Source organism: Primulina eburnea, chromosome 18 (assembly GCF_022965805.1).
Source record: "Primulina eburnea isolate SZY01 chromosome 18, ASM2296580v1, whole genome shotgun sequence".
Lineage (NCBI taxonomy): Eukaryota > Viridiplantae > Streptophyta > Magnoliopsida > Lamiales > Gesneriaceae > Primulina > Primulina eburnea.
Window position 1 is genome coordinate 17694505 of NC_133118.1, and position 16688 is coordinate 17711192.

Below are 16688 nucleotides of genomic sequence, written 5' to 3' on the forward strand. Positions count from 1 at the left end.
AGAAATCCTTACGCCTTTATATTTCGATCCGCCCGTCTGATTTTGAATCCGACTTCAGTACTGTGTTCCTATCAACATATGTAGTGACCCGTTCCAGAATCACCTACTAATCAAGAACTAAGCATGCGATTAACTTAATTAAAAACAATCAGAAATAAAGGCGGAAAACTGTCACCAAAAGATAGTTATACAACCCAATCGAAAATCCAGGACAATTCAAACTAAAATGAAATATACGGTACAACCATATCGAATCAAAAAGATACCGAAGAACTAAACCAACCAGCTACTCAACGTCCTCCTCCTCCTCCTCCTGAGCTGTCCAACCTGAGGCCTGCCCCGTGGGAATGGGGTGTCCAAGATAAACAAAACCGAGGACGTGAGCGATAAGAACGCCCAGTACAAAAGCATGAGTATACAAACCTATATGAAATGCACATGCTATGATATGATACCAGGGTAGTCAAGAAACAGGAGTCACAAAGGATCTCAAAATGCTCAGTCTAGAGGCGCCATGTGGATAGTGCCGCGCGGTACTCCTCTGGGTCACTGCATCCACTACAAGAACAGACGTGGACCTAAAATGTCCCAGATCACCGAAGCCCTCCGGACCCGTCGGCCACTGTGTACTCTCGGTGTCCATGCGTCCACAAGACAGGGCTGAGCGGCCCCAAGATATAGCTTATCTCGAAAGAGATACAGCTCAACAGTAAAGGCTATCTCGAAGGAGATACGGCTCAACATGAAATGCAACATGCATCATAAAGCGTGACATAATAGCATGCATCATATGACATATATCAATGCACCACATAATCCTGCAACACATATAAGAATGTATACTCGACCAGGATATCTCGGATAGTACTTTCGTACCTCTATCACAGCAAGCCTAGCCTTATGCAAACACCGCTAATCAGGTCTAGAACAAGCCTACGCATAAAAAGCATACCCAATGAACAATACTACCATGCTCGACTAGCAAAACCAGTACTACCAAAGGTTTAGGGTTTACCTTCGTCCGTCGACAGCCCTTTGATGTCGATTGCCTCGTAACTCAGGCGTCGCTACGCTACCAATCCTGGCAGCTCTTGGCTAACGCTCGACCGACAAACTAACTCTAGAAACCTTCCAAACCTCTCAAATATGAGACACAACTCAAGAATTGTCAATACAAAATGAGGAAATCCGAGCACTATTTATAGGCTATGTTCGGATCCACCGAACCCACTTCGGAACGTCCGAACTCCCACGTGTCCATCGGCTCTTGACACCTCATGATCGGATCCACCGAACCTACACTTCGGATCATCCGAACTTGCATGTAAACTGACGTGTCGATCGACTCTTGACACCTCATGATCGGATCCACCGAACCCACTTCGGATCGTCCGAACTCTTCGGTGCTACCGAACCATCTTCGGTCCGTCCGATCATGACCACGGTCAAAAATTACACATTAAACCTTCTTAATCACCATTAATCCGTTAATTACCCAATTTGGAATTCGGGCTACTACATTCTCCCCCCCTTAAAAGATTTCGTCCTCGAAATTTAGGCAAGAGAATAAAACACCATTGTAATACACTGCAAATATTCTTCATTACAACTGTATAACAATTACATCCAATTACAATGTTTACAACTCAAACAACTCTGGATGTTCAGATTGCATACGACTTTCCAGCTCCCAAGTGGCTTCCTCTGTGCCTCGACGTTGCCACTGAACTAAGACAAGGGGAATGGTCTTATTCCGCAACACTTTGTCCTTGCGATCGAGAATCCGCCTTGGTCGTTTCACGTAAGACAAATCCGAATTTAGTTGAACTTCAGAGGGATGCAAGATTTGAGACTCATCTGCTACGTATCGTCTCAACAAAGATACGTGGAGCACATCATGAATACTTGATAGGTATGGCGGCAATGCAAGTCTGTAAGCCAAATCTCCCACGCTTTCCAATATTTCAAATGGACCAATAAATCTCGGAGACAGCTTACCTTTGAGACCAAATCTCAAAATCCTGCGAAAAGGCGAAACTCGGAGAAACACTTTCTCACCTGGCTGAAAATGAAGAGGTCGACGCTTGGTGTTCACATAACTAGCTTGTCGATCCTGAGCAGTCTTAATCCGTTTCTTGATTACTGCAACCTTATCAATAGCCTGCTGGACTAACTCCGGTACCTCAACATGTCGTTCCCCAACTTCATCCCAAAATAATGGAGTACGACAACGTCGCCCGTACAATGCCTCGAATGGTACCATACCAATACTACGATGATAGCTGTTGTTGTACGCGAACTCAATCAAAGGTAAATGATCCTGCCAAGCGTGTCCGAAATCCATAACACAAGATCGCAACATATCCTCAAGCGTACGGATAGTCCTCTCTGACTGACCGTCAGTCTCCGGATGATAAGCAGTACTCAGACTCAGTGCAGTACCCAAAGCTGACTGGAAACTACCCCAAAACCGTGAGGTAAAACGAGGATCTCTGTCACTGACAATACTGACTGGCACTCCATGCAAACGTACAATCTCTTGAATGTACAATCGAGCCATACGATCGAAAGTGAAATCACGGTTATATGGCAGAAAATGAGCAGACTTGGTGAGTCGATCTACCACTACCCAAATAGCATCACTGTTCCTCGAAGACAATGGCAAGTGAGTAATGAAATCCATCGTGATATGCTCCCACTTCCATTCAGGAATAGGTAAGTTCAGCAATAATCCTCCCGGTCGACGGTGCTCTGCCTTAACCTGCTGACAAACCAGACACTTGGAGACAAACTGATAAATGATGCGTTTCATCCCTTTCCACCAAAATCGTGTCCTCAAGTCTTTATACATCTTGTTGCTTCCCGGATGAACACTCAACTTGCTTCGATGAGCCTGAGACAAGATCTCTTCCCTCAAAGTATCATCCTCTGGTACTACAACCCGATTAGACAAACACAGAAGACCATTAGACTGATAATGGAAATTACTATCTCCACCAACCAACCGAGATAATCTCTGAGTCTTGAGATCAGACATCTGAGCATCTCGAATCCGAGCGAACAAAGCTGGCTCAGATAAAATGGTAGCAACACGAATGCTCTCCATACCTTTCCGATGTTTGAAATTAAATCCCAACGAACAACAATCCTGAATAGTACTAATCATAGCACTGGTCTGAAGTGCAGAGGCTCTCACCTTGCGACTAAGAGCATCGGCTGTGAGATTCGCAGAACCTGGATGGTACTTGATCTCGCAGTCATAATCTTTAAGTAGATCCATCCAACGACGTTGTCTCATGTTCAACTCAGCCTGAGTGAACAGATACTTCAGACTCTTATGATCAGTAAAAATTTCAAACTTAACCCCGTACAAATAATGACGCCACATCTTTAGCGCAAACACAATAGCAGCTAATTCTAGATCATGAATAGGGTACTTCTCCTCGTGAGATTTTAACTGCCTGGAAGCGTAAGCGATTACATGATCATTCTGCGTCAACACACACCCTAAGCCTTGAAAAGAGGCATCGGTGTAAACACTTAAACCATCAGATCCTGACGGTAACGCCAAAACAGGTGCAGAAGTCAGAAGTCGACGAAGCTCTCTGAAACTATCTTCGCACTCAGATGACCACTCAAATGGAACATCCTTCCGAGTAAGTTGCGTCAATGGTCTAGCTACCTGAGAGAAATTCATGATGAAGCGACGATAATACCCTGCCAGACCTAGAAAAACTACGAATCTCGGCCACCGTCGTCGGACGTGACCAATTCAACACTGCCTCAATCTTGCTAGGATCCACAGAAATTCCTTCCTTGGAAATCACATGACCAAAGAATACTACACGATCAATCCAGAACTCGCACTTACTCAGCTTAGCATAGAATTGCTTCTCGCGAAGAATCTGCAACACGATCCTCAAGTGCTGGATATGCTCTTCCACACTGTGAGAATAAATCAAGATATCATCGATGAAGACCACAACAAACTGATCTAGATAATCTCGAAAGACTCGGTTCATCAGATCCATGAACACCGCTGGTGCATTTGTCAATCCGAATGGCATAACTAGAAACTCGTAATGCCCATATCGAGTACGGAATGCAGTCTTGGAAATATCATCATCTCTGACTCTCATCTGATGATAACCCGATCGCAAGTCAATCTTGGAGTAAACAGAGGTACCCTGAAGCTGATCGAACAAGTCATCGATACGAGGTAATGGATACTTGTTTTTGATCGTCACACGATTCAGCTGGCGATAATCAATACACAATCGCATCGATCCATCCTTTTTCTTGACAAACAAGACTGGAGCTCCCCAAGGTGAAACACTCGGGCGAATATAACCTTTATCAAGAAGATCCTGCAATTGCTGCTTCAATTCTCTCATCTCTGACGGAGCAAGACGATAGGGGGCACGAGAAATCGGTGCAGTCCCTGGCATTAACTCAATGCCAAATTCCACCTCTCTAACTGGAGGAAAACCAGGAATCTCATCTGGAAAAACATCAGGAAATTCACAAACCACTGGAATATCATCTATACCAACACTACCTGTGGACGAATCAATCGCATAGATGAGGTAGCCTTCCCCGCCCGCCTCTAAAGCACGACAGGCTTTCAGAGCAGATACCACTGGCATCGGAGGTCGCGCTCCCTCACCACAGAAAAACCAACTAGAGCTCTCAGTCGTACGAAACTGAACAAGCTTCTGGTAACAATCCACGGTAGCTCGGTAGGTAGTCAATAGGTCTACACCTAAAATACAATCAAAATCTTCCATTTCCAGGATCATAAGATTCGCAGTCAACTCGTTACCCTCAAAATCTAAGGAACAACCCATCACTAGACGCTTTGCTAACACCGAATGACCCATCGGGGTAGAAACGGAAAGAATGACGTCTAGAGAAACATACGGTAACTTATGACGCTTAACAAATCGTGCAGAAATGAATGAATGAGATGCTCCGGTATCAATAAGAACAAAAGCAGGAATACCGCATAAACAAAAAGTACCTGCTATGACTCTCTCTGTCTCATCTGCAGCCTGATCCTGGTTCAGCGCAAAAACCTGACCTTGGGCACGATGTCGAAGATTTGAACTACCCACTGCCTGACCCTGCCTCCTCTGCTGAATAGTCGCCTGAGATCCGGAACCAGATCCTGCTCCACCTCGCAACTGAGGACAATTCTTCTTAATATGCCCCATCTCTCCGCACTGAAAACAAGCTCCCGCGGCTGATCGGCATTGCTCCGATGGATGGTTCTTCCCACAATGCACACAAGAAACCTTCTTCTTACCAAAGCGGAAAACACCGCTAGACCGTGATCCAGATCCAGAAGAAGAAGAACCTGACTTCTTGAAAGACTGAGATCGAGGACTCAAAGTACTCGGAGGTCTAGAAGAAAGAATAGCCCTACCACGCTGGAGACTGATCTCTGCCTGGCGACACCGGTTCACTAACCCATCATAAGAAGTAGGATTATCACAGACAGTGACTCGATCAAAAATCTCCTGGTTAAGACCCTGAAGGAAATGGTCATACTTGGCCTCAGAACTGCCACTGATATGAGGAGCAAAGGGTAACAACTCGAAGAACTTCTGCTGATATTCGTCAACAGACATACTACCCTGCTTAAGGTTCAGGAGCTCAATCGTCTTTGCCTGGCGAAGGGCTGGAGGAAAATACAGCTGCATGAAAGCTGCACGGAAATCGGCCCAAGTCACCCTACCCTGGGACTGGACTATCGGCGCAGAAGTCGATCGCCACCACTTGCGCGCACGGCCCTCAAGAAGAAAACTAAGGGTCTCTATCTTCTGCTCCTCGGTGCACTGGAATGCACGGAAACAACTCTCCATGCGCTCTATCCAATCCTCAGCATCATCGGGAGTCTCACTGCCGACTAAAGGCTTAGGCCCCATCTGAATAAAACGGTGCAAATCAAAACGCCTAGGACCATCCCGACGATGACGATGTTCACGATGACGCCTACGATCGTCCTGGTCACCCCAACGACCTACACTCCCCTGACTACTCTCGTCACCAAAATGGTCAGCCATCGCTACAAGATAGAATGGGGAAAAATGGTAAAATGGTCAACGAAAATCCCAAAACAGAAATCTATATCCCAAAATCGTAAGCATGCTCTGATACCATAAATGTAGTGACCCGTTCCAGAATCACCTACTAATCAAGAACTAAGCATGCGATTAACTTAATTAAAAACAATCAGAAATAAAGGCGGAAAACTGTCACCAAAAGATAGTTATACAACCCAATCGAAAATCCAGGACAACTCAAACTAAAATGAAATATACGGTACAACCATATCGAATCAAAAAGATACCGAAGAACTAAACCAACCAGCTACTCAACGTCCTCCTCCTCCTCCTCCTGAGCTGTCCAACCTGAGGCCTGCCCCGTGGGAATGGGGTGTCCAAGATAAACAAAACCGAGGACGTGAGCGATAAGAACGCCCAGTACAAAAGCATGAGTATACAAACCTATATGAAATGCACATGCTATGATATGATACCAGGGTAGTCAAGAAACAGGAGTCACAAAGGATCTCAAAATGCTCAGTCTAGAGGCGCCATGTGGATAGTGCCGCGCGGTACTCCTCTGGGTCACTGCATCCACTACAAGAACAAACGTGGACCTAAAATGTCCCGGATCACCGAAGCCCTCCGGACCCGTCGGCCACTGTGTACTCTCGGTGTCCATGCGTCCACAAGACAGGGCTGAGCGGCCCCAAGATATAGCTTATCTCGAAAGAGATACAGCTCAACAGTAAAGGCTATCTCGAAGGAGATACGGCTCAACATGAAATGCAACATGCATCATAAAGCGTGACATAATAGCATGCATCATATGACATATATCAATGCACCACATAATCATTCAACACATATAAAAATGTATACTCGACCAGGATATCTCGGATAGTACTTTCGTACCTCTATCACAGCAAGCCTAGCCTTATGCAAACACCGCTAATCAGGTCTAGAACAAGCCTACGCATCAAAAGCATACCCAATGAACAATACTACCATGCTCGACTAGCAAAACCAGTACTACCAAAGGTTTAGGGTTTACCTTCGTCCGTCGACAGCCCTTTGATGTCGATTGCCTCGTAACTCAGGCGTCGCTACGCTACCAATCCTGGCAGCTCTTGGCTAACGCTCGACCGACAAACTAACTCTAGAAACCTTCCAAACCTCTCAAATATGAGACACAACTCAAGAATTGTCAATACAAAATGAGGAAATCCGAGCACTATTTATAGGCTATGTTCGGATCCACCGAACCCACTTCGGAACGTCCGAACTCCCACGTGTCCATCGGCTCTTGACACCTCATGATCGGATCCACCGAACCTACACTTCGGATCATCCGAACTTGCATGTAAACTGACGTGTCGATCGACTCTTGACACCTCATGATCGGATCCACCGAACCCACTTCGGATCGTCCGAACTCTTCGGTGCTACCGAACCATCTTCGGTCCGTCCGATCATGACCACGGTCAAAAATTACACATTAAACCTTCTTAATCACCATTAATCCGTTAATTACCCAATTTGGAATTCGGGCTACTACAACATAGGCTACAACTGGACGTAAGTTTTGCTACGTTCTGACATGTTTTGAAATTATGTTGTTGTCAGAATTGAATATGAGTCATATATGATGTTCTTGATATAGTAGACATCGTATAATTGAAGTCAGTTTAAAGAACGGGCTGTTTATAGAATTGTTATGAATTTTGGATTCGATTTGACTGAGATTTCATATCAGGTGTGTATTGTTATTGAGAGTATGCGTTGTACTGATACTGATTACGAAGTCTAGTATTATATTTGTGATGTTGGGACTGATGGGGTTATCGAGACTGTATTGTTATGCCGTCAAAACATCAGTTGATTGATATTGATCAGTTTCAGTAGTGACTTCGATTATATCGGGATATTATCGATATGGATTAAATTGTATATGATCCGATATGGATCAGTTAAGGTTTTGATTTGAGTATTGATCAGAAGAGGTTCTGAATTTAGTTATATATTGATATTGTGTCTGTTCGGTATTGTTATTTCAGATTGAGAATGGACAGAGTTGAATTCAGGACTTCGTCTTCGTCAGAGCGGGAAGATAAAGGTATAAGTCAATGTGTATTGGGAGATCGACTTGAGTCGGTTTAGACTCGAGTTTTCCTAAATCACATACTTTATTTTATTGCATTGATATTTGCTTGTATTGGATTGATATACTTGTTCTCTTGATATATAGATAGCAGGTATCAAATTACTTGTTCTCTTGATATAGACAGCAGGTATTAGTCGAGTAATCTGATGACAGAAGTGCCTGTTAGTGGTGGGATCGCCACGGGCACATTGCACGATGTCATGAGATAGTGTATTGGCGGTAGTGCCATAGTGTGTCACCGGATAATTGGCTATCGATGTGGATATAATTATAGCTCCTTCTATTACTGGTGATCGGTACTGTATCCATGTGGATAGAATTATAACTTCTTCTATTATTGTTGATCGATGTCATATCGATGTGGATAGAATCGGAGTTTATTCTATTACTGGTTTTCGATACTATACCGATGTGGATAGAATCAGAGCATTCTTCTATTACTGGTGATCGATACCATATTGACGTGGATAGAACTGGAGTCTTTTCTATTACTGTTGGTCGATATGGAATGCCAATGTCTGGAAACCGAGATCCCTAGGTTAGGATTGAGTCTAGTCTGAGTCGTGGAGTCACGAGCATTGTCGACAGTTTGATATTGATTATGTTTCAGATTTTGATACATATTGTTGTTACATGTTACATGCTTTATATTTGTTTATATGATTGCATGTTTCGTTGATTTATACAGGGGTTATATTCTCACCGGAATTATCCGGCTGTTGTCTTGTCTGTATGTGTACATGACAACAGGTGGGATAGGTTCAGGGTCAAGAAGAGAACGAGGCTGGACTAGATAGCGTGGAGATCCGGGCTTCGAAGCAACTTAGGATTCAGCACTGATATGTAGTTGAACCTAGTTGAATTATTGTAGATAACACAGGATTGTATGTTTATGTTTAATATGTAATTTGAAGTAAATTACATTACGTTTCCGCTTTGTATTTTAAAAAAAAATAATTTAGACCCTGTTTATACTAATTGATTAATTAGGCCCAATTATGATTTAGAACATGATTAGCGTCCGGGTCCAAGCCAACCTGACCCTGAACATGCCCAGACCCTACCCAGACTAGCATAAACCTTGGAACCCACGCAACAACCCCCAGGATCTGAAGACACAAGATGCGCGTTTCCAAGCTCCCTCACGCCTCCCTAGTTTTGCTCGAGCTAGCAGCCACTGCAGCCAAAGGCCCGACCCCTGACCATCACTCTAGGACCCTTATGGACCAGCCTGGCTTGTGCCCAAGACAGCCACAACCCCTGTCTGCTGCTGTGATACACTACAGGCTTACGTGAGGAGTCCTGGCTCCACGGGCCTCCTCCATAGCTGCGACCAAGGAGTCCAAGCCATACTATGACCCTTCCTGACCCTGAACCACCTCCAGAAAGAGCCCTCCTCAAGACCTGGTCGAGCCCCTTGACCCCATGCACCCTATCCAAGTGCCTCGAATTTTGTACATGCCATACACCCACGGTTCCTTTTCTGAATTCTCTCGGCTATTCCAGCTTGTTATTTCCTTAAGTTTTATCATGTTTTGATCATAATTCATTCATATTTTATTATGTATTGGTAGCGTACTCGTTGGGTTCCTAACGATTCTTTTAAAACAAGCATAAAATTGTAAAAACGTTGAAAATATGTATCATACCGTAAAATAATCGAACCCACATATTTTTCATTCATAATCAATTAAAACACACATATTATAATTCGTATGATGTTTAAAAGGGTTTAGAATTGCGTTTATAACGCTCGAATATACGATCTTCGGCGAGGTTGCGACGCTGGACGACCGGACGACAAAGAACACAAGCCTTATTTTCCTCCTAAATTTTTAAAAAAATCTGAATTGTGTGTGTGGTGTGTGTTTCACGGCTGATGGTGATGAATTGTGACGGTTTGAATACTTAGGACACTTATTTATAATCTAATTAACATATTAATGAGCTTTGTTTTGGGCTTGCAAGATTATGGGTAATTGGGCCTACTTAAATTAAATAAAATGGGCTCAATAACACTTAATTAATTAAATAATAAAATTTTATAAAATTAGTTTCCATAAAATAATATTTTTGTTCTTTGAAAACTCCTTGTTTGCCCAAAACCGGCTTCTCGGGAAAAATCGAGCTTGACTTGTAAAATAATTCAAACTCCAACGTTTTTAGGAAAATTAATCATTTTTAATCATATTAAGAAGCCTTGCCATTATTTAATGAAAAATACATATTTGTGTCTTGGTCGTCCCCGGTCATCTTTCCCCTGCCTATTATCGAATATTCGGGAAAAATCCTTAATTTTATGTAATCATGTCATATTATCACTCAATAATGCAATTATACATTTAATCATATAATAAACACCATGCAAGAATTTAAAAACAATTAATTAAAACAATTAATTAATTAAAATAATTTTGCATGCATGTGGGTTACGTAGGTTGGTTTTTCGGATGTTATAGTTGACATGACTATACAACGGATATAAAGATTCAAAATGCATTCATTGTTACCATTGGATGCAAAGCCTATAAATAGACGAGAAGATCAGCTGAAGCAGAGTAATCAAGATACGAAGTTGCCCAAGTTATCAAGCAATACAGTCAAGAACTCTGCGCATATTCTTTCAAGTTTAAAAGCTCTCAAAAGCTCACGTTTAGCATACACTTTGATAGTAATACGTCTACTACTCATTTTGCTTAAAAAGTACTAGAATTTTTTTTTAAAAAAAACTTCACAATTAAATCGGCCGAAACTACATACACATACCTAAAATAATTTTGACATCATTTTAAAAATAAAACAACCAACTATGTTTAAAAATCAAAGTAAATAGTTTAAAACATAAATAATCCAACGTTTTTCCAAACATAAAAGCAATATTTTTAAAATAAAGCCAACACTATCAACCTCTCAAAAATAACTTAAAAGCATAAATAGAAGTCGTAAAAATCTTTAACATAAGCATAAAATCACTAGTGCGGAAAACTAGCGCTGGTCCTCGGGTTACGTGCACCTTCAGTCCAGTCAGATCAACCAAGACCTACACTACCATCAAAATCATACTCTATAATGCCAGAGATTTTATCTTGTAAATCCGAGATTATTAATCGATAAATTGATTTGATTATAGAAGGACAACTCCGTGACAAGATTTGTGAAAATATGAGTATTGTTTGTGTGAGGTCCAGCAAACCTCGCGCATATGCGGGGTGTGGGGACCCGGACGCTAATCAAGTTCTTAATCATCATTGAGAAAATTTAATGAATTACAATACAAATGGTCTAAATTTTTTTTTATAAAAATATCAAATGCGGAACGTAATGAAATTCATTCGATTATATACATCGAAAGCAAAGTACAAGTGTAATGCCCGGAAATTTAATACTAATAATTTGTAATTATTGAATTATAATTTGATATGATTATGAGAGGATTAATCGGGACACGAAATAAGAATACGTGTGAAAATGTATGTGCGAGGACAGTACCATCGGCGCACATGCGCGACATGAGACGCGCACATGCGCGAATTGGACAGAAGGTCTCGCGCATATGCGCGAGCTGTGCGATGGGGCAAGGAGAATTCCAGTAGGTCTCGCGCATATGCGCGAGCTGCCAATGCCGAGACCAGTAGGTCTCGCGCATATGCGCCAGTAATGTCGCGCATATGCGCTAGACATGCAAACCGAAAAATTGCCACTTGGCTTATTGCATGCGCGAGATGTATATATATATATATTTATACATACAATTCATTCTTCAGAAAACAAACCGAGAGCCGAGGGAAAATATATCTGTTTGGGATTCGAATTACTATCGTTCGAAATCCGTCCATCTGATTTTGAATCTGACTTCGGTACCGAGTTCCTAGCAACGTAGGCTACAAATGGACGTAAGTTTTGCTACGTTTTGACATGCTTTGAAATTATGCTATTGTCAGAATTGAATGGAAGTCATATATGATGTTCTTGACATGTTAGACATCGTAGAATCGAAGTCAGATTAAGAAACGGACTGATTATGGAATTGTTATGAATTTTTAGGGTATATTGATTTATACCAGACAGATTTGAATTGTGATTGGATCACGGATTGTATTGGATATGGGTTATGGATTGTAACTGTGATTTGAGGATATGGTGTTGACGAGGATACTGAGATTGTACCGTTATGCCGTTGATTTTGAATTAAATCCAGATTGATCAGATTGTTATTGATTTGAAAGGTATACTGATATGAGATTATTGGTATTGTCATTGCCAGACAAGCTGTGAGTTCAGGATATCGACTGAGCCAGAAACCGACGAAAGGAAGGTATAAGTTAATGTGGTATTGGGAGATCGACTTGAGTCGGTTCAGACTTGAGTTTCCCTAAATCACATACTTTACTTTATTGCATTGATATTTGCATTGATTTGATTGATATACTTGTTCTCTTGAGTTATAGATTGCAGGTATCAGACGAGTAATCTTGTGACAGATGTGCCTGATAGTGGTGGAATCACCACGGGCACATTGCACGATGTCTCAAGATGGAATATTAGCGATAGAGCTATAGTCCACGACGGATAGGTCAGGACACCGGATGTGGTTATATCGAGTAATAGGATTGGAATTCTTCTATTACGGAATTCGATATAGGAACACCATATTTGGTTATATCGAGTAATAGGAACAGAGTTCCTTCTATTACGGAATTCGATATAGGAACACCACATTTGGAAACCGGGATCCCTAGACTAGGATTGAGTCTAGTCTGAGACGTGGAATCACGTATATGTTAGACAGTTTTATGATTGATTATGTTTCAGATTTTGATACCTATTACTGTTACCTGATTACATGCTTTATATTGGTTATATGATTGCATGTTTCGTTGATTTATACTGGGAGTTATTCTCACCGGAGTTATCCGGCTGTTGTCTTGTCTGTATGTGTACATGACAACAGGTGGGACAGGATCAGGGTCCAGGAGATGAGGAGAGATTGTGATAGAGTGGAGACTCCGGACTTGGATGTATATAGGGTTTTGACACTTGATATTTAGATGTTGAACCTTAGTTTATTTGGAATGCATGCAGTACAGGACTTGTATTGTATTTTATACTGATATGTATATTAGTTTGATTTCACTACGTTCCGCATTTTAAAAAAAAAATTAGACCCTGCTTTAATTGATTAACTAGTCTCAATTATGATTAAGAACTTGATTAGCGTCCGGGTCCCCACAACAAGTCTTATACTGTATACAATCAATCCAAAATAAGGTTTAATGACTACATATCAAGTGTTTAAACCTTATCTCTAATCAAAGTCCGTAGTCTCCACTCTAATCACGATCTCTCTTTATCTCCTCGACCCTGAACCTGTCACACCTGTTGCCATGCACACATACAAACACGACAACAGCCGGATAACTCCGGTGAGAAAAACATCCCAGTATAAATCAACGAAACATGCAATCATATAAAAAATGTAAAAGCATGTAACATATATAAGTAACATGTATCAAAATCTAAAACATAACCAATATAAAATCGTCAATCAGACTCGTGACTCCACGTCTCAAACTAGACTCAATCCTAGTCTAGGGATCCCGGTTTCCAGACGTTGGCATTCCATATCGAATATCAGTAATAGAAGAAACTCCAATTCTATTCAACATCGATATAACCAAATATCCGGTGTCTTGACCTATCCGTCACAGACTTTGGCACTTTCGCCAAATCACTATCCTGTGACAATGTGCAATGTGCCAGTGACGATTCCATCACTATCTGGCACCTATGTCACAAGATCACTAGTCTAATACTCGTCTAATAAATGCTTTCTATAAATCAATAGAACAAGAATATCAATTCAAATCGATGCACACAATACCAATAAGTATGTGATTTAGGGAAACTCAAGTATATCATACTCGAGTCGTTCTCCCGGTACCACATTGACTTATACCTTTCTTTTATTGCAGTTCTGATGCCGTTCCCATATGGAATTCAAAGTCTCTCAACACTCAATCTGGCAATGAAAATATCAATAATACCATATCAATATACTGCTCAAATCAATACCAATCTGGATTTAACTCAAAACCAACGGCATAACGGAACAATCCCGATATCCCGGTCAATACAACATCAGCAAATAATAATTACAATCTATAACCAGTATTCTATACAATCTGTAATCAATCAATAATCCAAATCTGTCCGATATCAATCGATATACTCTAAAAAATCAAAACAATTCCATAATCAACCTGTTTCTCAATATGAATTCGATTCTATGATGTCTAACATGTCAAGGACATCATATATGAATCCTATCTGATTCTGGTAATACCATAATTTTCGATCATACCAAAAATTTAAGAAACTTACGTCATGTTGTAGCTGTCGATGAGAGGAGTACAGAAATGTGTCCGGATCGAAAATCTGATAAACGGATGCGGTACAAACAAATTTCTAAGCTACGGAGAAACTTGAGAATGTTACCCTCGATTCTCGGCTGTTTCTTCTGAAATGGCTGAATGACAATTAACAAGTTTATATATATCAAGTGCATGGCCAAGTACGTGGCAGAATCCTTGGTGATGCACGTCTCTTGCATATGGGCGACCTCAATTCGCGCATATGCGCGAGACCTACTGGTCTCAGTACATAACATCTCGGCAACTTGCGCATATGCGCTCCCATCCTCCGCGCATATGCGCGAGGTTCTGTGGAACTATACTCGGCTTCCCATATGACTCGCGCATATGCGCGCACTCACATCGCGCATATGCGTGAGGTCTTCATTCCTATTTCGCGCATGTGCGCGCATCATGTCGCGCATGTGCGTCGATGATACTTTCCTCGCACATCACTTCTTGTGTTTTATCATCTTTCCCTGGTCTGATCCTTTCTGTCTATAATCATGTCAATTATAAATCAATAATTACATATTTCGCGCATGTGCGCGCATCATGAACCGAACGGTTTGCGAGCTATTCGAAGCTCAGCTCGATAAAAAGCTCGTTTGAGTTTGTTTGTTAATCATATCAAACCAAGCCCAAGCTCGATTTTGAGCTCGAAAATTTAATCAAACCAAGCTCAAGCTTAATGATATTCAGCTCGTGAGCTCGCGAACATGTTCGATAATAGGCTCGCGAGCTCGAGCTCGGCTCGTTTATTTTAGGTGGCTCGCAAACATGATTTTAAAATGTTCAATAATATACTTATTTATGTTTTTTTTCTCTTATTTGTGTCGTTTTTGTTATTTATGAATGAATTTACATTTTTATGTCTAATTTAAAATTATTTTATAGATATATTTAATTTTTAACAAGCTCGATTCAAACTCAAACTCGAGCTCAATTCTATGCTTATCGAGCACAAAAACGAGACGAGCTCAAGCCAAGCTTGTTAAACATGCTAAACGAGCTATTAATGAATTAAGCTAGAGCCTGGCTTGATTACCATGCTAAACGAGCTTTTAACGAGCCGAGCTCGAGCCTGGCTCGAGTAACATGCTAAATGAGCTTTTAACGAGCCGAGCTCGAGCTTTTAATGAGCTCAGTAATTTCAATACGAACCAAGTTCGAGCCTGATAATAGAAGCTCGAACGAGCTCAAGCTCGAGCCTCAAACAATTTTAAAAAAACCAAGCTCCAGCCTGATACTGTTTGGTTTGGTTTGGATCGTTTACATCCCTATTCAAAAGAACATAAGTTTTACTACTTTCTTATATGATTCGAAAACTTGATGTTGAAGAAATCAGAGTTTGATTTATATTATGTGTTCCTGAGATTGTTGTAATCGTATAATCGAAACCGGATCGAGGAACGGATACTGTATGAAATTTTTATCATTTTCCAGATATGTTTGATGGATAATATACAGATTTGGTACTGGAATTGTGTTGGTTGATTGATTCTGAGTTATTGAAATTGGTATCTATTGATATTGAGTTGCTAAATATATCGAGATTGTGCTGTTATGCCTTTGAAACAGAATAAGATTGAATTATGATCATATCCGGTATTGATTTGAGTTGTATATTGATGTTGTAGTTCTCGATTGTCATTTTAGATTGGTATTGAAGACTTCGAAGACAAAACAAAGCCAAACCCTGAGAAAATAAAGGTATAAATAAATATTAAACCGATAGATACAACTCGAGTAAGAGATAACTTGAGTTTCCCAAAACCACATACTTATTTGTTATTGCTTTAATATCTTAGTATTCTTTGAATTTATATGCTTGTTCTATTGATTTATAGAAAAGCAGAGAATAGAAGATATATACTGAGAAAGAGTCTTTGGTAGAGGTGTCAAGTCACTGGATATTTGGTTTATATTGATGTGCTTAGGAGTAGATCGACTCCTATTGTAGATATTCGATATAATGTACCAAAGTCCAGGAACCAAGATCCCTAGATAAGAGTCGAGTCAGAGATTAATAGTTATTGAGTTTGATTTACAGTTTTATATAGATTT

General features: G+C 40.9%; 1 protein-coding gene across 1 annotated transcript in view; it reads right to left on the bottom strand.

The window, feature by feature from the left end:
• Positions 1 to 1639: 1639 nt before the first annotated feature.
• Positions 1640 to 16688, bottom strand: part of LOC140819139 (uncharacterized) — a 39933-nt gene continuing 24884 nt past the window's right edge. The window contains exons 2-3 of the mRNA XM_073179149.1: positions 5081 to 6032; positions 1640 to 1728 (exon numbers count right to left, since the gene is read on the bottom strand). Coding sequence (XP_073035250.1) covers positions 1640 to 1728; positions 5081 to 6032 — 1041 coding nt within the window. The remainder of the gene's footprint in view (positions 1729 to 5080; positions 6033 to 16688) is intronic.